We start from the raw sequence: 26,739 nt of genomic DNA on the forward strand, positions 1-26,739 counted from the left end.
AGCCTCAACCAAGGCTCCCGCAGTCCTCAGAGGCAGGAACCCGACCTCCGATACAGGGAAGGTTTCCACGGCACTGAGCGCCTCAGTGCTAAAAATAGCCACGGTGCTGGCTGCACACTCTGCCCTGATGCTGACAAGGACATTGGCACCAACCCCCTCTATGCCGAAAATAGCCGCGGTGCTGACTGCGTGCTCTGCCCCGGTGCCGAGAAGAACATCGGCCCCGAGCTTACCTCCTGCCCCGGCACCAGCAGGGCTCTCCAACAGGGCACCTCCAACACACCCGCGGCACCGATGACACTTTCACTTGCTAACATGCTAGGGCACAGTCCAGGCTCAGCCCAGCCCAGGGAGAAGGAGTAACAGTTCCTCACTCAATGTGACCTCTCAGTGCCACCTGAGCCTCACTCTCCGCTCCTGGAAACACAGGGCTCACTCTTCGAACAGCCATTCTCACCACCTGAACTGGCTACCTTCACTAATAGCGGACCCGATATATAGGAGCAGGCGGAGTTCTCCCCATCTGCCTCTCCTCCTCCACTGGAACCTCTTCCACCTCAGGCTATGGTCCACAGCTACCAGCCTCAGTTTCCCTATTTTGTCCTCTTCCCCCCCCCCGTGGGCGGCACCTGGGTTCTCCTACCCTGTGCCTTGGCCTCAGTGGTACCCTTGGCCACCTCTTCCTACCACTCATCCTCAGACCTCTGTGCCTTGATCTCCAGCTCCATCCACTTCTAGAGTACCTGAACCCCCTCCTGAGAACGTGAACTACAAACCATATCCGAACCCTAATTCTCCCTCTTCTCCTCTTCTCCCCTCCTCCCCCGCTTCCACAGAACGTGGACGACTGTAAACAATTTCAAGAGCTTTTCAAGAGGGTGGCAGTCAGTCAAGACATCCCCCTAGAAGAGGTTCAGGAGACGCAACACAAACGCCTCAGAATCCTTCAACCCTCTGTGCCTGCAAAGATTGTGGTCCCTATAAATGAAGCACTCCTGGAACCAGCTGACACACTCTGGCAAACTCCAGCTTCTTTATTACCCACCTGCAGAAAGGCCGAACGTAAATTCTTTGTTCCTGAATAGGACGCTGACTTCCTATTTTTTTTCACCCACAACCGAACTCTCTCGTCATCGATGCAATCGCACAAAGGACGAAACAGCCACAATATCGGCCCACCCTGCAAGACAAGGACCTTAAATGCCTTGACGTCTTGGGTTGCAAGGTTTACACGTCCTCCACTCTACAATTCAGGATTACAAACTACACTGCACTCCTTGCCAGCTACGACTTTGATAACGACAATAAACTTTTTTAATTCACCTCCTACATTCCAGAGAATAGGCGAGCAGACTTTAAATCAGTTCTGAGCGAGGGCCAATTGATTTCCAGAATGGCCCTGCAAGCCTCTTTAGACACGGCAGACACAGCAGCCTGTACTACTGCAACTGCAGACCAAAGTGGAGGACCTCCTCTTTTATAAAGACCATTTGTTTTTCAAAAAAAGCCGATGAACTACTTAACACCATGAAAGATTGTAGAGCGACACTGCACACCCTGGACATTCACCCATCTCTTCCCAGGAGACAACAATACCAAGCCTACCAAAGACCACGCACACAACAATATTATTAGCCTCAATCCAAACCATATGACATAAATAAGAATCGCGCTAGACCCCCCTAAATGCAGACAAAATCAAGCTCAAGCAACCGCCTCCCTCCCATCTGGGAATAAACAACAATTTTGCAACAGTCAAGGGTCTGCGTGACCACCCCTTGATTCCAGAGCCTACTTGCCCATTTGGCCACCGCTTCCAGAATTTCCAACATGCCTGGCAGTGAATTACACGGGACCGCTGTGTCCTCAACACTACTGCCGATGCACTCAGCAGGCGCTTCTCAACAGAGCACGAATGGGAGCTTGTAAACGGGCCGACTCACCCCTGCCACGCCTCCTGCTGGTTGGTCTCGGAATTTCCCGCAGTCCAGTCCTGGAGCGCCCTCGGCAGGCTGGTGATCCCCCTGTTTGCAGGCCCCCGTGTCCCTCCCTGAACCCGGTGCCCCTTTCTATAATTGGGTCTCCCCCCTCCCAGGGGAACCCCCACCCTACTATCCCCACTTTGCCTCAGTAGTGGCCACTGACAGTCATGGTCTAGCCCCACATCCTGGGGCAGACTGCAGTATCAGCCCACTCATCACAGGCAATAGGGGTTTGGACCTGCTGCTTTGTCCTACCCCTGGGCTGCCCTCTGCAACTCCCAGTACCTGTGGCCCTTTGCTAGGCCGCAGCCTGGGGCTTTCCAGGCTGGAGCTTCCCTAGCTCCTCAGCCTGTTCCCAGCCCTGCTTCACTCAGGTATCTAGCCTCCAGCTAAGCAGCCAGGCCCATCCCTCTCTGAAGGCAGAGAGAGACTGTCTGTGCTCTGGCTTCCCTGCCTCTTATAAGCCCCAGGGCTTCAGTTTGGGGCGTGGCCCCAGCTGCAGCCACTTCGTTAATCAGCCCAGCTTCCAGAGCCACCCCTCTCAAGCCCTGTCAGGCAGCATTTTAAGCCCCTCCGGGCAGGAGCAGGGTCCACCCTGCTACAGAGCTGCACCCCGCAATACTGCCACAGCTCTTCTCCCTCTGTGGCACCCCATCAATAGATCTCTTTTCCACAACCCAAAATCGAAAATGTTCCGTTTTGCTCCAGAGCGGGACTTGGGACTGCATCCCTAGGAGACGTGTTCCTCATCCCATGGAACAACTCTCTCCTGTATGCCTTCCCACCAACCCCTCTGCTCCACAGGGTTCTTTGGAAGACCATAGACAACAAGGCCCAGGTCATCTTTATTGCCTCGGCTTGACCAAGACAGGTGTGGTATCCTTACCCACTCCACATGTCCTCCCGTCATCCACGGGCTCTCCCCAACAGGCCAGATCTCCTTTCCCAGGACAACGGATAGGTTCTTCACCCCCAGCTCCAAAAGCTCCACCTCACAGCCTGGTTCCTTCATGGTTCCAAACCCATGAACTAGCCTGTTCCGAGCAAGTCCGATATGTCCTCCTGCACAGTAGAAAAGACTCCACTCGTAAAACCTATCTGCAGAAGTGGAAGCATTTCGCCCTCTGGTGCTCACATAATCACTTAACACCCAATATGGTGACCTCCCTAACGTTCTAGACTACCTCCTGAAACTAAAACAGGATGGACTTTCCCTCCGCTCCATCAAAGTGCACCTGTGGCGCTTAACACCTTCCATGACCTGTTAGAAGGTTATTCGCTCTTTACCCACTCCACCATAAAACGATTTCTCAAAGGCTTGCAAAATCTCTACCCTGAAATTTACCCAACGGCAGCTACATGGAACCGTAACCTCGTTCTTCACGCTCTCATGAAACCTCCATTCGAGCCCTTGGCTACCTCCTCTCTTCTCCATATGTCCATGAAGGTAGCTTTCTTAGTTGCAATAATATCAGCAAGGGGAGTAGGTGAAATAAGCGCTCTAATGGTCCATCCTCCCTACACAATCTTCTCCAAAGACAAAGTCACTCTGAGACCACATCCTAAATTTCTCCCTAAGGTGGTATCCACCGTCCACGTTAACACTTACCTACTTTCTATCCCAAACCTCTCAAGACTCCACATGAGGCAATGCTGCATACTCTTGATGTCAGGCGAGCAATTGCTTTTTACTTAGACAAGACTAAGCCATTTCGTAAATCTCCATGACTCTTTGTCTCCATCACCAAAAGATTGAAAGGTACAGCTATCTCTGAACAACGTCTGTCCAAGTGGATCTCTGACTGCATCAGATCCTCTTATCGTATTCAAAATATTCAACCACCTGAGGGCATTAGAACTCTTTCCACTCGAGCTCGACATCTGTTGCCTTCCTACATAACGTACCTATTTCTGGCATCTGTAAAGCATCTGCATGGTCCTCTGAATACATGTTTGCCAAACACTATGCTATCATGCAAGATACCATGGCAGATACCATAGTAGGCCATATAGTACTCTACAGTACTCACTGCCGCATCTCGAAAGTCCCATCGACCATAGTGGGAACTGCTACACATTCCCCTTCTTCAAGTGCTGTCCCTGTGGGTGCTCCGCTCTAGGTGAAGTTACTCACCTTGCAGTAACTGAATTTCTTCAAGATGGGTGTTGCTGTGGGTGCTTCACTTCCCACCCTCCTCCCCTCTACTTTGGAGTACTAATATAATTGCTCCATAGTAGGGGCAGGGGCACAGGACGCAGGCGCTCAGGAAGATTCCAATGAGATGGGAGATACCAACTGAGCGCCTGCATCCTGACCAGGCACTGCTACCGAAAATCTCTGATCAATGGCACCGGGACACTCCAACACCTAGAGTGGAGCACCCACAGGGACACACATCTCAAAGAACTTCAGTTACTGCAAGTTGAGTAACTTCCCCTTTCTTTTGTGATGGTTCGAGTTCTGTAGTTTCCGCATCAGTGTGTTGTTCTTTTAACACTTCTGAAAGCATTCTCCACACCTCCTTCCTCTCAGATTTGGGAAGGCACTTCAGATTCTTAAACCCTGAGTCAAGTGCTGTAGCTATCTTTAGAAATCTAACATCTTTGCGTTTTGTCAAATCTGCAGTGGAAGTGTTCTTAAAATGAACAACATGTGCTGGGTAATCATCTGAGACTGCTATAATATGAAATACATGGCAGAATGTGGGTAAAACAGAGCAAGAGACATACTATTCTCCCCCCAAGGAGTTCAGTCAAAATTTAGTTAATGTATTATTTTTTTTAACGAGCATCATCATCATGGAAGCATGTCCTCTGGAATGGTGGTCAGAGCATGAAGAGGCATACAAATGTTTAGCATGTCTGACACACACATACCTTTTAATGCCAGCTATAAAAGTGCCATGCGAATGCCTGTTCTCACTTTCAGGTGACAATGTAAATAAGAAGCGGGCAGCATTATGTCCCATAAATGTAAACCAGGGGTCGGCAATCTCTAGCACGTGGCTCCCCTGGCAGGCCGGGCCAGTTTGTTTACCTGCCGCATCGGCAGGTTCAGCCGACCGCCGCGGCTCCCACTTGCCGTGGTTAGCCATCCCAGGCCAATGGGGGGTGGTGGGAAGCCACGGCCAGCACATCCTTCGGCCCAAACCGCGTCCCGCAGCCCCCATTGGCCTGGGATGGCAAACCGCTGCTAGTGCTTACCCTGGTGAGCCGCGTGCCAGAGGTTGCTGACCCCTGATGTAAACAAACGTGTTTGTCTTAGAAATTGGCTGAATAAGAAATAGGACTGAGTGGACTTGTAGACTCTAAAGTTTTACATGGTTTTGGTTTCGAGTGCAGTTATGTAACAAAAAAAAATCTACATTTGTAAGTTGCACTTTCACGATAAAGAGATTTCATTACAGTACTTGTATGAGGTGAATTGAAAAATACGATTTCTGTTGTTTATCATTTTTACAGTGCAAATATTTGTAATAAAAATAATATGAAGTGAGCACTGTACACTTTGTAAGCTGTGTTGTAATTTAAATCTGTGTCGTTGAAAAAGTAGAAAAACATCCAAAATATTTAATACATTTCTATTGGTATTCTGTTGTTTAACAGTGCGATTAAAACTGGTGTAATAACACATCTGCTGTTATTTCCAGCCTCACGGTGAAAGGTGATCGTCGAGTGAAGATGGAAATTTAATGTCTGCACATCCTAAAACAAAAGAGGTTAAGCATTACGGGTGAATTCCTGGCCTTATTGCTTCAATGGTTGTTTTGCCACTGGGGCCAGTATTTTACTCCAGTTGTATATAGTCACCTTAAAACTCCTTACTGCAGTTTCCCCATGCCTGTATTCCTAGCAACCTTAATATAACACCTTCCCAGGACAAGGCTCTTCAGTCAAGTCTGCTTCCATGTATAAAAGCAATCACATCTGCCAGGCAGAGTGCAAGACTACCATGTTTTTAAAATCATGACTGGAAAAATAAATTGCAACCTTTCTGGGATGCAAAGAAGTATATCTACATAAAGAAAAACATCTTGATGCTGTTCTGTGCACCTAAATAAATCAAGTTCCAGTATATTATTTATATTTATTAATATAATTTATTTATATTTATTAATAATACTTTAGGCTAACTAGATTTTCAATCCATCTCTCCATATAAAATATGAAGATTACCTAAATACACCTTTACCCTGATATAACGCCGTCCTCAGGAGCCAAAAAATCTTACCACATTATAGGTGAAACCACATTATATCGAACTTGCTTTGATCCGCCAGAGTGAGCAGCCCCACCTCCCCGGAGCACTGCTTTACCGCATTATATCTGAATTTGTGTTATATCGGGTCGTGTTATATCGGAGTAGAGGTGTAGATCATAGAAGGGATACTGCTGGCTGGCTACGCAAAATGTTAATGTTTTAAGCGGGCAGGAAAAGGATCCCTGAGGATTTCAGGCAGAATCTGTAGAACTGTTCCTGTTCCTTCCTAAGGCAGCTCAAAGAGGGTGAAATCAAGTCCTCATTTTATCACTCAGCTTTGGAAAAAAGTTTCTCAAAGAGCTCAAGCTAAGTGTCAGTACATCATGGGAAAAACCAGAAAAGGAGTGGCAGGAAAACATGTCAGTAGAATAACCAGAAAATTTCTTTAAACTTAAGACATAACAAACCCTAAAGCATAATGTAAAAGCTTACAAAGGATCTTAAAACGTATCTTTTTCTTTCTTTCTTTATTTTTAAACAGCTAACCTTGCCTAGTCTTTCAATACTGACCTCTTCGATAATTGGCCTGGTGATGATGGGTGAATTACAGGATTTATATCCAGTGAGCTGATTAGAATCTATCCTATTCATGCATGGAAGCTGCCATTTTGTACAAAAGATGTGAGGAAGAACAGGAAGAGAAGGAAAGCCTGGACCCATTAGAAACACTTGTTCTTGGCCTTGAAGGAATTTTAAGCAGCCCAGAGTCTTTTAAAACTGAGTTGGAAGGAATCTGTGTGGTCTCTCCAAAGAGAAGGTGTCTCAATTCCTTGTTTTCATAATATGTTTGGCCAGGAAGGATAGAGGGAGATTGACCTGATCAATCTAAATTTGTCTAGGACTTCTAAGTCAAACTTCAGTACTGTAAATACAAAGGCAGAAATAAATGTGCTACAGATATTGTGCCCAAAGTAAACAGATAGGTAAAACCTTTTAGGATCCTCTTTGACTTTCTAACTAGAAAACATTGTCTTCGGAAACTGAAGTGTCTAATTATATAGGTGTATACTGGTTTTGTTTATGAGAAAAGAATCCAGAGTTTAATGATTGAAGCTGCTATACTGAAATAATTACAAGAAAAGGTTTACATTGTTCTGCACAATAAAGAAATTCTTACATTTGCAATGTATCCAATGGCACAGTAATGGGCTATGTGAAATAGGCAGGGTGATCTAAGGTAACACAGAGGTGCAGATGGGTGTAAGGGCAGAAATGTGGATTTCTTCCTTTTTATGGACTTAATCCTGCAGTGTTTCCATGTGTCATTTCCACACGTGCAGGCCGTGCTATGGTCAAGGCTTATGTGCGTGATCCATGGTATTTGCACTGCTCCAAAACCCTATCAGCACAATAGACTGATGCCATCCCATTAATTAAGATGCAAGTAATTTGCTAGTCAGGCATTAAGACTACCATGAAGTTATTTCATTAACATGCTGTTACACTTGATTTTTCATTGGTCTTATATGGATTTCTTTGTGTGAAGTTTGTTAAATTTTGAAAGGTAATTTATGTGATTTATGGGAAGGATATTCAAACTCGGGTTAATCATACAAATCAGGTTGAATTTTTTTGGTATAATTACAGATATTTTACTTTCTGCATAATTTGTCTTTTATGCAAATTAATCTTCCAATTTGAAATTAATTACAAATATTTTGAAATGTACAGTTATAATAGTGTTAGTTTTCACTATTGACCCCCTTTCCCCTTCCTATCCTTTTCATTAATCTTGTAAGAAAAACAGGCATATAACAGTACAGTTATTTTGGTTATGGTTTTATATTCTTTCTAATCCCAAACTCAAATTACATTCTCATCACTGTGTAAATATCATGTTTTTCCCAAAGTGTCTGTTGTACAATCCCATAATTCTTAATTAAATGAGCTTCTAAACGAAGCTTTTGAGTAAAATGAAATGATATATCATAATCTTTCAGTGCTCTGCAAAAAACATCTGATTGATAGGGCTTTAGAAGAAGACAGAAGGTATGTCTCTTAGATTATATAGAGCAGGGGTCAGCAACCTTTCAGAAGTGATGTGCCGAATCTTCATTTATTCACTCTAATGTGAGGTTTCACGTGCCAGTAATACATTTTAACGTTTTTAGAAGGTCTCTTTCTATAAGTCTATAATATAGAACTATTGTTGTATGTAAAGCAAATAAGGTTTTTAAAATGTTTAAGAAGCTTCATTTAAAATTAAATTAAAATGCAGAGCCCCCCGGACTGGTGGCCAGAACCCAGGCAGTGTGAGTGCCACTGAAAATCAGCTCACGTGTCTAGTTGATCTGCTGAACTGATCATTTTAATCCTGCTGAAATTTAAATTGTGGTGTTAGTTGTGTGTTATGGTGCCTACAGCCTTGGACAGGTGTATTTTTAGTTATTTTTAAAAATCAAATCAATTTCCACGCATTTACAGCCTCTAAGTAACAATCCAGATTAGCAACTGAGTAGCACAGACATACACTCCTGGGCTATCTTGTCCTTTATAATATTATTTGTATTTTGAAGAGTATTACAGTGCTAAGGTGGCCAGATAGGTTTAACCTTTCCTGTTAGATTAATGAATACAAGTGTGTGTTTTGTTAATACATTCCTTTATGTGAAATTTCAGATTTACCTTCTGGTTTAAGGCTACTTGAAATTGCAATAACACTTAAGGCTGTTAAAACAATACCCTGTTAATTTTTATAAGCCTTTTGCCTTTTATTCAAGATCTTTCAAGGATTGAGGTTTAATTTAGTTTTCTTCCCTTCCTCTACCCTATGAGTTTGTGGCATTCTTTCTCCTTGGAAAAAACTGCCTCCTTTCAGGATTTAGATTGTAGTACTTCACGCAGGAAACTCCATGCAATACTTTAGGTCCTTAAGCTAGGCATTTAGAGATGGAGAGCACTTTGCTAAAGAGCTAAGTATTGATGTACTGTAGGAAATTCACATAATGCTAGTGCAAATACTATATGATTTATTTTGGCATTTTTTCCAAGAAATGAACTTTTGTAAATAGCTAAAGAATGCTAATATGCTCCACCCTCCTTCTGCTACACTGATCCCAAATAGTTATAACAGTAGTTGTTCTTGGAGTGCTTGCACATGTTCATTCCAATGTAGGTGTGTGCACGCCCAATGCACAGTTACCAGAAGTTTTTCCTTTAGTGGTATCTGTCGGGTCGGTTCTAGTGCCCCCTGGTGCTGCACACTCATAGCGCCGGAATGAAGTGCCCTGCTGAGCCTGCACCCTTCAGTTCCTTCGTACCGCCCATGACAGTTGCTGGACCTTCCCTCATTGTTTCAGCAGTCTTATCCAGTGATTTCCCTCATTTGTTGTGTATATAGTTTTTAGTAGCTAGTTAGATGTGTGGAAATTTATTTGATTTTTAAAAATAACTAAAAAGTAGTTTGAGTAAGTTTAGTAGGTAGCATTCTTGGACACCTCTACACTTTTTGGAGTGGCTTATCCACTTCCCGGTGCTGAGGTATGTCTCGGTCACCAGACTTTAAGCCCTGCTCTTCCTGTGGCAAGTCGATGCCATTGAGCGACCTGCAGTTGAGTTGCCTCAACTGCTTAGGGGAAGCTCACAGGAAGGATCGCTGTCAGATCTGTAGTGAGTTCAAGCTCTGCACCCAGAAAGACCAGGCAGTGAGGCTGAAGACCCTGGTGGAGGCAGCACTGAGATCAGCATCAGAGTCGCAATCAGACTCGGCACTGAGCATCTCCACTTCCGTACAAAGCACACATCTCGCCAGTAGGGACTCTCAGCACCATTCCTCCTTGCTAATGCCTAAGGAGTCATTGCAAGCACCAAGACAAAAGTCACTTCCTGATACCAAAAGGGAGCAAGCAAGGGGACTGGGACAGTGCAAGACCTGTGTTGGGCCGCTCTCCCTCCCCAGTACCACTACAGCCCCCACCAGTGGCACTGGCACCCACACCGATCTTGCATACCTCAGCAAGGAATGCACCATCCTCCAGCAGACAGTGTACAGGGCAGTTTGGGGTACCATCTACCCCAGAGGCATGTGCAGCAGCTAGGGACTTGCTCATGCTGCTGGTACCAGGGTCCCCTGATATCCAAGTTGTGACACCGCCAGCACTGTCAAGTGGCAAAGAGTCTTCCACCAGCCTCCAAATGGCACCGAGACCACTCTCCAGTGGTAAACCCCCTTTGATCACCTCACCTTGGGTGTCCCCACGACACCACTCACTGGCACCGGAAGGGTCGGCACCACCATGGTCTCCTTGCAGCTCGTCTTCCTCATCAGGGACAGAGGTGCAGTCCTACTCTTCCCACCATCAGGACCATCCACACCACTCTCCATGCCCATCCTACACTACAGGGACATCTAGTGCAGTGATACCTCTGAACACTTGGCCAATGCGATAATGGGGGTCAGCACCTATGCAGTGGCATTTTTGGAATCTGGGATTTCCCCCGGGCCACGGCACTGTCTCGAGGCCTCAGAGAGTAGGGTGCCTCCAGATCTGTGCCACAAGACACCAGACCTGGACTCCAGTACCAAGCCCGGTATCAAGCCACAAGAGCACATCCCTCAGGTCTAGGCTGACACAGAGGAGAGAGTAGAAATCTTACCAGCCTTACCCACCACCTCCTCTTGCCCAGATGAGGCACTGGTGACTACTGGGCTATCCCCACCCCAGGATAACCACAAGGCTCACCAAGACTTATTAAAGCAGGTGGTCTTGAATTTGGGCATCCAGGCAGAGGTGGTGAAAGAGAACTCATGGCCTCCTGGACATCTTGGCAGTGACAGGCCCCTCGAGTGGCTTTCCCCCTGACTGAGGCTATTATAGAGCCTGTTAAGGCTCTTTGGCAGAACCCTGCTTCCTTCCCATCGACAGCTAAATGGACAGAGCAAAAATATTTTGTGCCTGCTGAGGGCTGTGGATTCCTATTCTCACACCCCAGGATCCCTCGTGGTGGCAGCTACCAAAGATAGGGACTGCCAAGGTGAAGCAGGACCCACATCTAAGGTGAAGGACCCCAAAAAGATGGGCTTGTTTGGCAGGAAAGCATACTCCACAGGAGGATTGGAGTTCCACATAGTGAACCAGCAAGCCTTGCCAAGTCACTATGACTTTAACATGTGAGAAGCAAGGCAGAAATTTAAAGACATGCTTCCCCAGGACGCCAGGCAAGAGTTCTCTTCCCTGGTGGAAGAGGGGAAGACAGTTGCCCGGGCCACCCTGTAGGCAGCCTTGGACACTGCCAATTCCGCAGCCAGATCAATGGTCACATCTGTCATCATGTGAAGAAACTCGTGATTACAAGCCTCAGGGTTTCTTCAGGAGGTGCAGCAGATGATCCAGGACTTCCATTCTAAAGGTCCTCGCTTTTTTGGAGCAAATAAATTTTAAGCTGAATGAGGTGCTTGAGGTCGATTTATCAATCCCTTCACTTCAGAATCCAGTATGTTCCAACCATCTGTCTCATTTCCTCAGTGCCTGGAACCACATTACCTCAGACCACCGGGTCCTAAATACAATGGAATTCAGGCATACCCTCCAATTTTCATCAACTCCATTTTCCCACCAACTTTCCCTATCCCTGTTCAGAGGTCCTTCTCACAAGCAACTATTGGAGCAAGAAGTCTAATCCCTCCTTCAGAGGGGGGCTGTGGAAGAGGTTCTGCACCAACTAAGAGGAAAGGGATTCTATTCCTGCTACTTCCTGATCCCAAAAGTCAAGAGGGATCTCAGACCAATCCTAGACCTGCGTCGGCTCAACCGCTTTCTCAAGAAGTTGAAGTTTCACATGGTCTCCTTGGCCTCCATCATCCTGTCACTGGATCCAAGGGACTGGTATGTTGGTATGTTGCCCTCAATTTGGAAGATGCAAACTTCCACATATGGATTTTCCAAGGCCACAAACGGTTTCTAAGATTTGTGGTAAACCAGACCCATTACCATTTCGTGGTTTTGCCATTTGATCTATCGGCCGCCACACAGGTCTTCACCAAGTGTATGGCAGTAGTAGTGGCCTTTCTGAGAAGAAGGGGAGTTCATGTTTTCCTGAATCTGAACAATTGGCTGATCAAAGGTAGGTTCAGAGCACAGGTGGAGTCCGACACTGATTTCATGAAATCAGTCTTCCGAGCTTTCTGGCTATTAATAAATGACCAGAAATCTACTCTTATTTCTGTGCAGAGAATAGAATTCATCGAGGAAGCGCTCGACTCTGTGCAGGCAATGGCCCTGCCTCTGGAGGATCACTTCCATGCAATCTCATCTTTGATAAGCTCCCTTCAGGCACATCTAATCACAGCAGTCCCGGGTTTGCATGAGCCTCCTTGGTCACATAGTATCGTGCACATATGTGGTATGACATGCGAGGCTGTGGCTCAGACCTCACCATGCCTGGTTGGCCACAGTATACTTTCCTTCCAGACATATCTGGACATGATGCTCACCATTCCATCTCAAGCCCTCGACTCAGTGATTGGATTGCCACACAGTCTATGTGGGTGTACCCTTTGTGAGGTGCCGGCCATCCACATATCTGGTCTCTGATGCCTCGGTGCTGGGTTGGGGAGCCCACCTGGGGCATCTGAAGACCTGAGACCTGTGGTGTTGAGAGGAGCTTTCACTCCATATCAATATCAGAGAACTCAGGGCAGACGTCCTGGCCTGTCAGGTGTTTTTGGCCCACATCACAAACAAGACAGTCTTGGTTCTCACAGACAATGCAACATCCATGTACTACATCAACAGGCAGGGCGCAGCTCACTCCCCCACCCACACCCTCCCCATTTTGGGAGGCAGTCCGTCTGGGAATTCTGCTTTTCACATTCAATCAGCCTAGAAGCATCTTACCTACCTGGTGCACAGAACCAGCTTGCAGACCGCCTCAGCAGGTCCTTTTCCAGTCACCACGAGTGATCCCTTCACCCAGATATCACAAGGGACATCTTCCAAGAGGGGGGGACTCCTTATATAGACCTGTTTGCCACCCACGACAACAGGAAATGCTAGCAGTTCTGCTCCCTAGGGGTCACAGCCCCAGGTCTCTTACGGACGCCTTTCGTATTAGCATGTTCTATGCCTTCCCCCCCCATCCTGTTGATTCACAAGGTTCTGATGAAGATCAAGCAGGATCGAGCCCGGGTCTTCCTGATAGTTCCGGCATGGCTATCCTTGTACGCCTTTCAGCGGAGGCCCCAATCCAGCTTCTGCTGCACCCAGACCTGATCACACAGAACCATCACCAGCTGCTCCACCCAAACCTCAGCTCACTTCATCTGATGGCCTGGAACCTTCATGGCTGAACCCTGAAGAGCAGGCTTGCTCATAACAGGTTCGTAGCATCCCTCTGGGCAGTAGAAAGCCCTCTACTAGGGCGAGGTACTTGGCATAGTGGGAACAATTCTCCATCTGGCTTTTCCATCACAGAGTTCTGCTCATGCAGTTCTCATTGCAGCTTGTTCTGGAATATCTTCTGTTTTTGAAGCAGTAAGGCCTGACCTTCTCTTCAATCAGGGTTCAGCTGGCAGCCATTTCAGCCTTTCATCACAGTAGGTCGGTTTTCTCACATGAAATGGTAATTCATTTTCTCAAAGACATGCTGAGGATATTCCCTCAGATAAAGGAACCAGTTCCCCCCAGGACCTAACCCTTGTCCTGTCAAAACTAACAGACCCGCCCTTTGAGCTGCTAGCGACATACTTGCTGCTGCACCTCTCTTGGAAGGTGGTTTTTTTGGTGGTCATTATGTCAGCCAGGAGACTGTCCGAGATCTGAGCCCTCACCTTAAAGCCCCTATATACAAACTTCTTCAAAGATAAAGTGCAGCTATGCCCACATCCAAAGTTCCTCCCGAAAGTGGTTTCTCAATTCCACTGCAACCAATCGATTTTTCTGCCAGTTTTCTATCCTAAGCCACATGCAGATAGGGAAGAACAATGTCTGTACTCCTTGGATGTCAGACGGGCCCTGGCATTCGGTACTCAGAAGACCAAATCATTATGTAAATCAACACTACTTTTCATAGCGATAGCTGAAAGAATTAAGGGGCTCCCCATCTCTGCTTAGATAATTTAATCTTGGATCACATCATGTATCCAGGCATACTATGACCTCGCAGGGGTCCCCCTCTGCTGAACCTGACTGCTCATCCCATAAGGCCTCAGGCTTCTTTGGCAGTTTTTTTTGTTCAAGTTCCTATCCAAGATATCTGAGGGCTGCAATCCTTGGTGCACATGTTCTCGGTGCACTATGCCATCACTCAGCATCTAGAGATGATGCCCACATTGGCCACGCTATGTTGCAGCTTCTCCTTGAAGTCCAAGCCAACTCTGGTGCAACTACTTGAGTCACCTACATTGGAATGGTTGTGTGCAAGCACTTGAAGAAGAAAACTGTTTACTGACCTTTTATAACTGTTGTTGTTTGAGATGTGTTGTATATGTCCATTTCAAGACTAGGGGTGTAAAATATTAAACAGTTAACTGGTAAGCATTAGTCTGACCATTAACCCCCTGCACACCGGCCGGAGCAGCCCCAGCCCCTGCCGGGCCAGTTGGCCAGAACAGCCCCAGCTGCGCCAGCCGGCTGGAGCAGCCCCTGCCCCTCTCCCTTTAATCGATTACCCGGTTAAACGATATAATTTTAATTATTTAAATGGTTATCTTTGAAAATGATATTTACATACCTATCCAAGACCCACCCACCAGCCCCTCTCTCGGCATGGTTGATAAGAAGAAACTGCAGGTTGCGGTCTTGGCAGGACCTCTTATACCGGCGCCATGAGTGTGCGGCACCAGAGGGTGCTAGAGCCAACCTACCAGATACCACTAAGGGAAAAAATTCCAGCAACTATGCTCAGGGCATGCACTCACCTACATTGGAATGGACATGTGCAACACATCTCAAAGAACAACAGTTACAAAAGCCAGTAACTGTTTTTTTTTCTGTTTGTGCATTTAAATGATTGCTTTGTAACTGCTTCAGCCTTGTGTAATTTTCCTTATGTATTCATTATTATTATTTAATATTTGTTACAGTAGAGTCAGAGGTCCTGACTAGGGCCCATTGCAGCGGGGTGTGGTGCAAACAGGTAGACATGATCCTATCCCAAAGGGCTTCCAATATAGGGAAACAAACAACATACAAGGAGATAGGAAGATGGAGATAGTCAAATATATACAATTTTAATATAAGTATTAGAGGCAGAGAGCAAATGAGAAACCTGTCTGTCTGTGACAGGAGAAAGAGGATAAAGAGTTCTGGAGGAGGTGGTAGATCATAGAGGATCATGTAGATATTTGTAAGAGTTGGCAAGATCTTGTAAAGAAAAGGAGAAGAGGGCAGGCGGGATCTTGGAGGGAGTCAAAGTTAATAAATAATCAACTGTGAACATGACTCAGGGAGGCTGGAGAAACAGTGTTGTTAGTCAAGGCATGTGGCGTAACTGAAGGAGGACAGCAAATTTGTAATGTAAGTAATTTATGTGGTCATGGGACCTTCTCCAGAGGTGTTCAGGAGCAGCAACAAGGAAGTCGATCTTGGAAATGAGCTATCATTCGTGACCCAAAGGATGGACTTTGTGCTGGAAGAGGAAAGACAAAGAGGAATGGAAGGCTCTGACAGCAGATTCCATAGACGGAGATGAGTTAGAGAGGCAGAGAAGTCCTCAGCATAAATGGATAGGTAGCTAGCCATGAAAGAATAGATGGGTGGGCAGTGGTCAAGGAGGTGAAGTTCTGGTGGCAGAGAGGGAATGTAGAAATCAGAGAAGGAGATACACATAGTGAAGATAAGGTCAAGCAAGTGGCCATTTTGATGCATGAGACAGTTGATTTAGCATTTGAGATCAAACAAGAAGGTGACGGTCAGAAGGCAAGCAGCTAACAAGGGACAAGACATCAACAGATGAGGGTGGGAGATTGTGAGCAGAGGCAGGAGAGCCCAGGTATTAGAGAGAGGAAAGAGATTGGGAGGGGATGCAGAGAAAGAAGAGGGAAGAGTCAGATGGAGTATTGTTTAGTAAATTATCTCTGTCATTATCACTTGTTACAAAGCCTCCTTTTGTGTTACCCAAGGCTTCAAAGAAGAGGGGGAAATGGTGGTGGGGTTTTTTTTATGTTTCACTACCGACTATTGTAGCAAAGCTAACTGAATTGGAATGTGTGCACCTTCAGCTCTTCACTATGTTTATAATGGAATGACAGTACAGTAAAATTTGTCTTACTCAATTTTTAGTTTTAATTTGGACTGATCAGTTGTGTTTCTGGGGTTCCAAGGACCAACAGCATTAGGAACAGAGGCTTTGTACAAGCCAGGTATTGTGAAAACTCTCTTGTTGTACCTTATCAATGACCTTTACTCTGAAGTGGTTGTCATCCTTACGAGACCCCATTCATTATGGGTGAAAGGTAATTCATTCTTTAATTTATTTAGTTTCTGGGTCTTTTTTGAGGAAAGACTATCACTCCTGTGAAATCATGTGTAGTGTTTTTCATGGTATATGCAACTACTGAATAGCTTCAAGCCTGGCTTAGGCTGTTAAAAAGAAAATGAGATGGTTGATTCACTACACTCATTTGAAAAATACATTGCTAAACCTTCAGCCACAATTCTGTACAGTTTAGTCTGTCTGTTCCAGAGAAACCTACATTTAACAGACAGACCTGGTTAATTCTTCACTCTTAAGAAGGGTAGTCTTTTTATTTTAGGGTTGAAGACTTTGGCAGGGAATTGTAGGAAATCTCAGATTGCATCTGTCTTCATTCTCTTGACAAGTAAATAAATGTGTAAAAAACTTTTTGCTTTTAGTTCTGCTGATTCCGTAACTTAGAAAGAAAGATACACTAACAAAAACTGAAAATTGACAATGATAAAATCAGGAAACTTTCCTATTAAAGTTTTCAGCATCTCAAAGTTTAAATAATTCCACACTGACAGTAGTAAAAGTCTGATTATGGTATAAAATAGGGTTTCATGATTTAGGTCCTAAGACTTACTTTACTTTAGTTTGTTATATTGTAGATCTTATTTTCTTTCCTGTGGAGGGTGAAAAACCTTCTGTATTTCATACAGCTCAGTGTTGCAGAAATGAAAGTGGGTCAATTAGGTGCTGAAATGTTATTGTTGACTGTGTTTACTTTATCTTCAAATTTAGAATAACCAACACTGATACATATTAAGTATGTTTTCAAGAACATGATTCTAATGACAATAATACATAGTTTGGAAAATAGTGGAGAGTTCTGTGATTTGTGAAAGGTGTTTCCCCCTTTCTAGCACACTCGGGTTTTTTGGTAAGCTTTTCATAATACAATACAAAATTACACAGAATGATTGACGGGAGGCAACCTTGCAGGTGGATAGCTGAAAAGGATTTCATTGCATTGGTCATTAAACACATTTATTTTGTCAAACATATTTGGTAACAGTTGTTGAACAAACTGTATTCTTGGAAGGTTCTCTTCATCCATTATGTTGTTTTCCCTGGTCCCACTCAGTTGTTGTCCAGTTAGTATCTACTATGGAAGTTTTAATTTGTCACTAACAAAAATAAAAAAAGAAAGGGTGCAATCAGTCAGAGAATCTTGGCATGAAAAGAAACCCTTGGTATTAATTATATTAGTCTGTCACAAGGATTTAGAGTAGTGTATTGTTCAGGGGTCATATTTATTTGAACTGTGTTTTAACACAGAAACTTTTTAGAGGGTAGAGGAAGGAGATGCAACATGGATTGTACAGGGGCTTGTGAATAGGCACAGTCACATTTTTTTAAACTCAGGAACTGCAAGGAACAAGAGGGTATAATGCTGCCAGTAGTTCCAGGGCAGGGTTAGGGCAATAGTCCTTAAACTACTTCAGAGTAGCCTTCTACAGTCTGATGCCTCAGTACATGCTCACTTTATGCTCCAGGAGGTATTCTGTTCCGGAATGATTCAAAGAGCTTCCTCTTCTCTGACCCGAATTCTGCAGTGTCTGAAAAGCCATGATCTAGCCATTTCTTTATTGCATTTTACTTAGAATGAATGAGAGAGACCTAAATGGAGGTACTTCAGAGATAATACTTTGCTTTTCTATAGCATCTTCCATCCATATTCAACGTTTTTTACTAATTAAAGTTAACTGAGCATTGCAACACCCCTGTGAAGTAGTCAAGTATTTTATCCCCATTTTGCTAATAAGGAAATTGAGGCACAAAAAGATTTAAGTGACTGGTCAGAAGTCAAAAAGGAATTTGTTGTCAGAACCAGGAATAGAACCCCAGTCTTCTGACTCCCAATTCTCAGACTTAACCACAAGACCAATATAAAGCATCTGTTAATGAACTAAAAAATTTCAAAACCTGATTATATCACAGAATTGAGAACATAAAACTACAGCTGTAACTTCGTAAACACTGATCAACCTCTGTGCAAGTGAAACTAATATTCCAGCTCTGTCTCAGGTACTGAGAGCTATCAACCACATTTGTTCGGTTGGCTAAACAATTGCCAGACACTTTCAGAGGTGAACTATTGAAAAAATAGATACAACTTTAAAGAAAAACTAAAACCTTTACAGGTAACAGAAGGTGAGATATCCAAATCCACAGTTTCCAGCCTACAGTCTCTGAAAATTTTTGACTAAGGCACAAAAGGTTGTGCTATAATGCTAGCTTTCACTCCTTACTGGTTAAAGCTGTCTTTTAGTCAAGACAATGTTTTTGTTAAATCAAGTAATTTGTTTATCCTTGAGATTAAATAGGAGCAGGTGTTCAAATGATAAAAATAACCACCCTTTTGCCTGCTACTCCATGTTCTACGTTTGTTCTTCTGCTTTTACTATAATTAATGTGAAAAGTTACACATTACTAATATGTCATTGCAAAACATTTTGAAATACTTTGTATGCAAGACAGATTAAAATAATCACCCTTCTTTCCCCTTCTTCACATTCTCTTTACTTCTTTTCTCATCATGCGTTTGTGAGAAATTTATGTTGCTAATGTTATTTCATGTTATGAATAATATTATAGTATTAGGTGCAATATGCTGTGTATTGGTTTGAACAAGCTTTTATACCAGAACCCATTTGTTCTTTGGTTTTGGATATGGTAAATCCATAAAACGTAAAAAAAAACCCTACATGTCCCTTCTATGTCTGTACAGGAAATTCTGTTTTCTTTCTCTCCCTTCGTAGGGCAATCAAATCCATTTGTGCCCTAGGAAACTTAGCTGTGTCCAAGAACCTAGTTTATACAGAGGGGACCTTCATTTGAGCAGCTGGACAGCTAAAAAGGAAAAATCTTTGAAAGTAATATGCATTTTCCAAATCATTCAGTCTGTTTAGAAAACAGATTACAGATTAATTTCCTGGATAAGTAGAATAGATTTGCCCTTTTATAAAATAAGACCTGTCTCTTGGTCAATCACATTTATAACAGAACACTTTGCTGTGTTTCACTTAACTCTTTATTAACTGCACACTGCATTATAGGAGAGGAAAAGCATGATATTTCAGTTCTAAAGACTTGTGGCTTCTTATTCAGCTTTTAAGAAACTAATACGTCTGCCTCCTTAGTTATAGTATTTGACAGAATTAAAGATGCTTTTTCTTCCTCTTAGTCTTTCTATCCTAGTTCTCACTTGTCCTCTTTTTTGGTATTGATTTATATTCCTATTCATTATGAGGAAAACAGCCAGCAAGAGGGAACCAAAAGTGAGCTACTCACCAAGCAGGACTCTGTTTCCCAAGTGGCTTTCTTAATACACCCATTCCACCTCTTGAGCTTACATTTCCCTGTACCCCTTTAGTTCATAACTTTATAGGGCAAAAAGCTATAGTCTCCTCTAGTTTGTGTTCGGTGATGGGTAACATAGGATTAAGGGTTGGGATCAACCAATAATGTCCCCTTTTTCAAGTTTTCACAATCCCACAATCCCGTTTGTCTGAAAAACTCCTCAGTACAAAAATAACTGTTTTCTTGAACTGAATGTGCTGTGTTTGAGCAGGGGATTCCTCTTTGAGGCATCAAATCAGAAATAAAAGCAACCTGGGTTGGTCATCTTGGCAATCCCTAGAGCAAGATTGTTTTCTACAGTACACTTGATGCTTCATCCAGGCTAGTTTTAATACCCCAAGAAATTGAGCTTCCACCACCTCCTGTGAGAGATTATTTAACAGTCGTAGATTCATATATTCCAAGGCCTGAAAGGGATCATTGTGATAATCTAGTATGTGAGCTCCTGTATAAGATAGGCCTTAGAACTTCCCAAATTTTATAGAAGAACATCCAAGTCCTGATTTAAAAATTGTCGGTGATGGAGAATCCACCACAACCCTTGGTAAATTATTCCAATGATTATATTACCTTGATAGTTAAAATATACTCATTTCCAGTCTTCATTTGTCTAGCTTCAACTTCCAGACATTTGATCATGTTATACCTTCCTCTGCTAGATTGAAGAGATCATTGTTAAATATTTGTTCCCCATATAGATACCTACAGATTGTAATCAAGTCACTTCTTAAACGTCTCTTTGTTAAACTAAATAGATTAAGCTCTTTGAGTCCATCACTGTAAGGCTTGTTTTCTAATCCTTTAATGATTCTCACGGCTGTTCTCTGAACCCGTTTCGATTTTTCCATATCCTCCTTGTATTGCGGATACCAGAACTGGACACACTATTCCTGCAGTGGTCACACTAGTGCCAAATACAGAGGTAAAATAATCTCTCGACTCCTACTCAAAATTCCCTTATTTATGCATCCCATGATCGCATTAGCTCTTTTGGCCACAGCATCAAACAGCTCATTTTCAGCTAATTATCCATGATGACCCCCCCCCCCCCAGATCTTTTTCAGAGTCACTGCTTCCCAGGATAGAGTTCCCCATCCTGCAAGTGTGGCTTTACATTCTTTGTTCTGAAGTGTATACATTTAGATGTATTAAAGCACATATTGTTTGCTTGCACCCAGTTTACCAAGCAATTCAGATCATTCTGAATCAGTGACCAGTCATCTTCATTATTCACCATGGTCTCATGGTCAGGATTTTTTCCCCCTGATATTACACCTAAATTTTCCCTTTGTCATGGCATTTCTCTTAATTCTTCGAGTGCTTGCTCATGTCGATTCCATTCTAGGTGTGTGCATGCCCATGTGCACAGTCGTCGGAGATTTTTGCCGTAGGGTTGGCTGTAATGCCCTCTTGAGTACTACACTAATGCGTTGGTATAATACAGGTGTCGGCAACCTCTGGCACGCAGCTTGCCAGGGTAAGAGTGCCTTGTTTTTCATCGCAAGAGCGTTAGCAGTTCTTATAGTCCATTGTTCTGTCTCCTTTGTTGTTAATTGATAGGTACTTAGATCTTTAAGTTAACTGTGCTTCATCCTACCTCGGCACCCTCTCGATCAGACTCCATGCCTGGCACCTCAGTGTCAGCGCACACCACACCACCAGCACCGGAACCCACTTGGCATCATTCCCTCTCCCCAGTGCCTAAGATGCAGTTGGAGTTGACGGGCCCTCTGGCACCACAGAAAAAGGAGGCAAAGGATCTGGCAAAGGATCTGTGTGAGGCCACGTGCCTGCTCCGAAGCTGCTTGGGAGTACCACCGCAGTCAGAGCTCTAGTCCAGCCAGAGACCCACATCCAACTCATGGGAGCGGCAGGAGGTCCGAGGCTCTAGTAGGGTCATCTTTGCCCGAAGTGGGTCTGGCAGCCAAAGAGCAAGTAGGCCGACTAGCACTGCATACGCCAAGCCAGGGCCCCGGTATTAATGGGGAAAACAGTTATGGGACCGTCCCATAAAGCAGTGAAGCATCCCCAATCCCTGGACCGCAGCATCAGTCCTCATCACCACAGCCTCAGACCCCGGCATCGCGGCCAGTCCCTGATTAGAAGACACAGGGCCCTGATGTCAAGGTCTCCACTTGCAAAGCTCGGGACACCTAAGTCGTGATGCCGATCCCCGTATTCGTGGTACTGTCGGGCCTCCCACCAGAGTTCTCCACAACGTAGATCATCGCCTAGGTGGTCTCCCAGGCGTCGAGCCTCCCCAGTTCAGGATTGTTCCTGGTCACGGAACTGGTCTCCGGCTCCCTGGTACCACTGTTTGGACAGGTGCCAGTCCTCACCCTCTCCTTACCCGTCACCGATGAGGGTCAATCAGTGGTCATCGGAAGGGCCATGGTCCAAGCCTGAAGGGGAGCTCAGCCCCTCGCCTATAATAGGTAAGTCGCCACCGGACTGTGAGTTCTTCACGGCTCCTGCAGTGGTGGCAGCATGGAGGCAGGGGCAATGGCCTGCTCAGTTGCAGTACTGGCACTGGTGGGGTGTACCTATTATGCCGGTCCCGTTCTCCCACTGTTCCTCCCAGGTTGCATCGGAAAAGCTGTCCCTGGCACAGCCAGCACCCAAGTCAGAGCGTGCTGCCAAATCCAATGCCAAGGCAACACAGCAGGCCCCGACACCCAAGGAGCAGCCCCTCCCACTGCTGTGCAGTCATCTTCGTCGTTTCCAGACAAATCAGTGGTGGGACCCTAGCAAACGAGCAGCCCCCCCGACAACTTCAAGGAGCACCAGGGCCTGCTCAAAAGGGTGGCTGCCAACCTTAACTTAGAGGCGAAGGAGCTAGCGGAGGAGTCTGACCACCTCTTTAATGTTATACCCTCCTCCACTCTGGCCCGGGTCGCATTATCCATCCATCCAAGGGGTCCTTAACATTTCCAAGTCTTTGTAGCAGACCCCCTCTTCCATTCTGCCTACCTCCAAGAAGGTGGAAAAGAAGTACTATGTCCCTGCAAAGGGATTTGAGTACCACCCTCCAACAGGATCCCTGATCATTTCTGCCATCAATGAAAGGGCCAGGTGAGTGACACACCAAAAAATAAATGCCAACAGGCTGAACTTGTTTGGCAGGAAAATTTATTCAACAGCCAGCCTGCAATTTCGGGTGTCTAAGGATCAGGCCCTGCTAGGCAGGTACAACTTCAACCTGTGGGACTCCATCAGCAAGTTAAAGGATGGCCTCCCACAAGACTGAGTCCAGGAATTTGCCGCGTTGGTGGACGAGGGCAAAGCAGTGGCAAGAAGCATTCTCCAGATGGTCTGGAACATTATGGACTAGGCAGCCAGGGTAGTCCCCTCCATGGTGATCATGAGATGCAGCTCCTGGTTACAGTCCTCTGGGCTGTCCCAGGAGATGCAGACTACTCTTCCGTTTGAGGAGCAGGGCTCTTTTGGGAGCTGACCAACGCACAGCTCCATGGCCTTAAAGACTCCCGTGCCACCATCCGTTCCTTGGGTCTTCACGCACCCCAGCAGGCTAGAAAGCCATTCTATCCCCTGCTGCTTCCGCCTCCATTGAGGTCCCAGGGTGTCCCCCCTGTCCAGCTCCTATAGAAAGATGGACATAAACAAAGGATTTAAATGGCATCACCCTTTGTCGTCTTGTTCCTCCTTCCAGCCTTGTTCTTCCACAGGCCAAGGAAGCCAGAAGCAGGTGTTTTGAGGATGCACCCTAGGACAGCGCCCCAGTCACTTCCCAGGATCCACCCCCTGCTCTTTCCTCAACCACCTACTCCCTTTCCGGTCGGCCTGGTCATGACTGACCTTGAATCATTGGGCACTCAACGTAATATCTTCAGGCTACACCCCAAGTGCCTATCCAGGGACATCTGTAGGGCGGCCACCTGGTCATCCTGCCATTATGCACTTACCCAGCAGGCCCAGGACAATGCTGGTTTTGGTAGAGCAGTACTGCAAGCCGCTATACTGTGAACTCTGAGCCCATCTCCGAGGATACAGCTTGTGAGTCACTTAGAATGGAATTGACATGAGTAAGCACTCGAAGAAGATAAAATTGTTACCTTCCTTTTCGTAATTGTTGTTCTTTGAGATGTGTTGCTCATGCCTATTCCATTACCTGCCCTCCTTACCCTTCTGTTGGAGTTGCCAACAAGAAGGAACTGAGAGGCCGTAGGGTCAGCAGCGCCTAATATGCATAGATGCATACCAACGCATGAGTGCGGCATTCAAGAGGGCGCGATAGCCCACCCTACGGATACCACTAAGGCAAAAATCTCTGACAACTGGGTATGTGGGCGTGCACACACCTAGAATGGAATGGACATGAGCAACACATCTCAAAGAACAACAGTCACAAAAACATAGGTAACCATTTTTTATGTCCTCTTGTGCCACTCAAAATAATTCTTCCCCATTCTTAATGTATACACCCTTTAAGATTTGTAGACAGCTAACATTTTGTACCTTAAAATATTTCTGAGAGAAGCTATATATTTAGCTCGTTTTAATTTTCTTTCACAAATTAATCTCTCCAGCCCCCTAATTATTTTTGTTGCTCTTCTGTGAACTCGCTGTAATTTGTCAATATCTGTCTTGTTTTGAGGTGCCCAGGACAGAATGCAATATTCTAGGTGTGTAATTACTTCTCTACGCCATTACTTGGTTCCTCTGAATATACAGAGGCTATTTTTATTACCACTGCACATCGCAAATTCAAATCTAATTTGCTGTTCTCCGTTGCTTGTTGGCCTCTTCAGCATTGCTCCTTTATGGATTTATACCTCTTGTTTCAGATCTGTATTTCTGTACATTTCTCCCCAGATTTCTTCACTTGCATTTTTCCATGTTGATTTTTTTTGTTACATTCTCCCCATGTTTCTAATCTCTCAAGAGCCAGTTTCTCCAGCTTTCACTAGTTTTGGCAAAATTATCTTGTTTCTTGATTATGTTGCTTGTATAACTTTTGGAAAATAATTTGTACTTTCATACATATGTGTCTCTGCTGCAAGTCCCTTAAAACCTTTTCCTGCTGTTTCTGAGATCTAGTTTTGAAACTTTTCACTTTTTTGCTATTTGATTTCCTCAATTTGAAAAAAATTGAAAGAGTGATTCATTATGGCAGTTTCCATGTCATGGTAGTTTCCTGAGTGATTATCAGCATAGATGCAGCAGTTTCTATTCGTATATAATGCATTCATTTACTCTCTACATTTAAAACAATGCTGTTTACCTGCAGGAGGAGGAGGAAGATGCTTATGAACAAACTCTAGAGTTCCGCAGAGGAGGTGATGGTCAGCCAAGACGGTCCACACGACCAACCCAACAGTTTTATCAACCCCCAAGGGCTAGAAACTAATAGGAAAAATAAAAGGTAAATATGTAGTAGTGACATTTTATTTGTGGATCTCAGTTTCAACAAAAGTGCATCCATTGTGGCAAAGGGTATGTACCTTAGTGTTATAATATGACGTGTTCAAAGTTACCATAATTAAAAAGAAAAAGAACTTCGTGGGATTATTTTCTGAAGCTTTGTTGAGTGTTGTGTTGCCAGTTGTGAGCAGGTTGAAAAAGTACAATAAATTATAGTAATTTCCATTATAAGATACTAGGACCAAATTTACAATGTAAAGTTCCTAGGGGAAAAAATGGGTGTTTCTTATAAAAAGTCTTATTAAAATAAGTAAGCAATACACATGACATGGCCTGCTTTATATTGTAATAATAGCATTTTTCAGAAGTATTATGTGGCATAAGCCAAAAATCCACACCTAGAAATGACTGTTATTACAGCTTTATGTATGTACTAGAGTCTTTTAGTGTCGTTGTAAAATACTTGTTTTAACAATTATACTAAATTAAAAAGTTTCATATTTTCCTTTTAAAATATTTTATCAAGTTGATAATAAAACAACCTAATATGTAATCTTTAAAATAAAGATTTACTATTAATGTCTGTTTTTTCAGAATCAACTCTTTGCAATCAGACAGAAGAAAAAGCTTTTACACAACAAATTTTATACTATTTTGCTTTGATTTAGTTCTTTTTCCCCTTGACTATAAAGACTCAGTATCTTTTTGGTTGTAAATTGTGCATACATAGGGTACAATTCTGTAGACAGCACATAGACAGATGAAAAATATATTTGGTGTTTTTGTCACTGAATGTTTTGCTTGAGTATTGACAGCAGAGTGGGGGCTGTCCAGTTTATTGCACTGAATGCAGCATGTATGTTTGCCTGCTTTGTGGGCAGGTGGCATATGTGTGCACAGAGGTGGATTATGGGTTTGTGGGGCACTGGGCCAGAGCAAGTGGGGGCCCCTCCCCACCCCTTCCAACCTGCAGTCCTCCCCTCTCCCCGGCGCTCCTGCTGGGGAAATGAGGTCGGGGCATAGGGCCTTCCCCTGCTCCCTAGCAGGAACCCCAGGCAGGCAGAGCGGAGCAAGTCGCTGCGCCCTGATCCTGCTTCCCAGCAGGAGTGCCGGGTGGCAGAGCGGGTCAGGGTGCAGAGGCACCCTAATTGACCCAGGCTCCTGGGCATGGACCCCGTTGGCCCAGTGGCTGATCCGCCACTGTGTATGCATTCGGTGCAAGGAGATCATGGCCCTCAGAGGCTGAGTGCAGACTCTTGAGACCAGAGTGACTGAACTGGAGGAGATAAGAGAGACAGAGATACATAGACACAATGTTCTGGGACACAGTAGAGCAGTCTCATGCCCAGTCTG

General features: G+C 44.6%; 1 protein-coding gene across 3 annotated transcripts in view; it reads left to right on the top strand.

Moving 5' to 3' along the window:
* Window positions 1–26,739, top strand: part of TDRD3 (tudor domain containing 3) — a 264,997-nt gene that overhangs the window by 231,680 nt on the left and 6,578 nt on the right. For 2 of the 3 annotated variants that reach the window (XM_039481181.1, XM_039481200.1), the window contains 2 exons: window positions 6,725–6,805; window positions 25,253–25,387. In XM_039481181.1, coding sequence (XP_039337115.1) covers window positions 6,725–6,805; window positions 25,253–25,372 — 201 coding nt within the window. In that variant the 3' untranslated portion in view covers window positions 25,373–25,387. The remainder of the gene's footprint in view (window positions 1–6,724; window positions 6,806–25,252; window positions 25,388–26,739) is intronic. The other variant, XM_039481191.1, reaches the window with a different exon arrangement.

Source organism: Mauremys reevesii, linkage group 1 (assembly GCF_016161935.1).
Source record: "Mauremys reevesii isolate NIE-2019 linkage group 1, ASM1616193v1, whole genome shotgun sequence".
NCBI classification, from domain to species: Eukaryota; Metazoa; Chordata; order Testudines; family Geoemydidae; genus Mauremys; species Mauremys reevesii.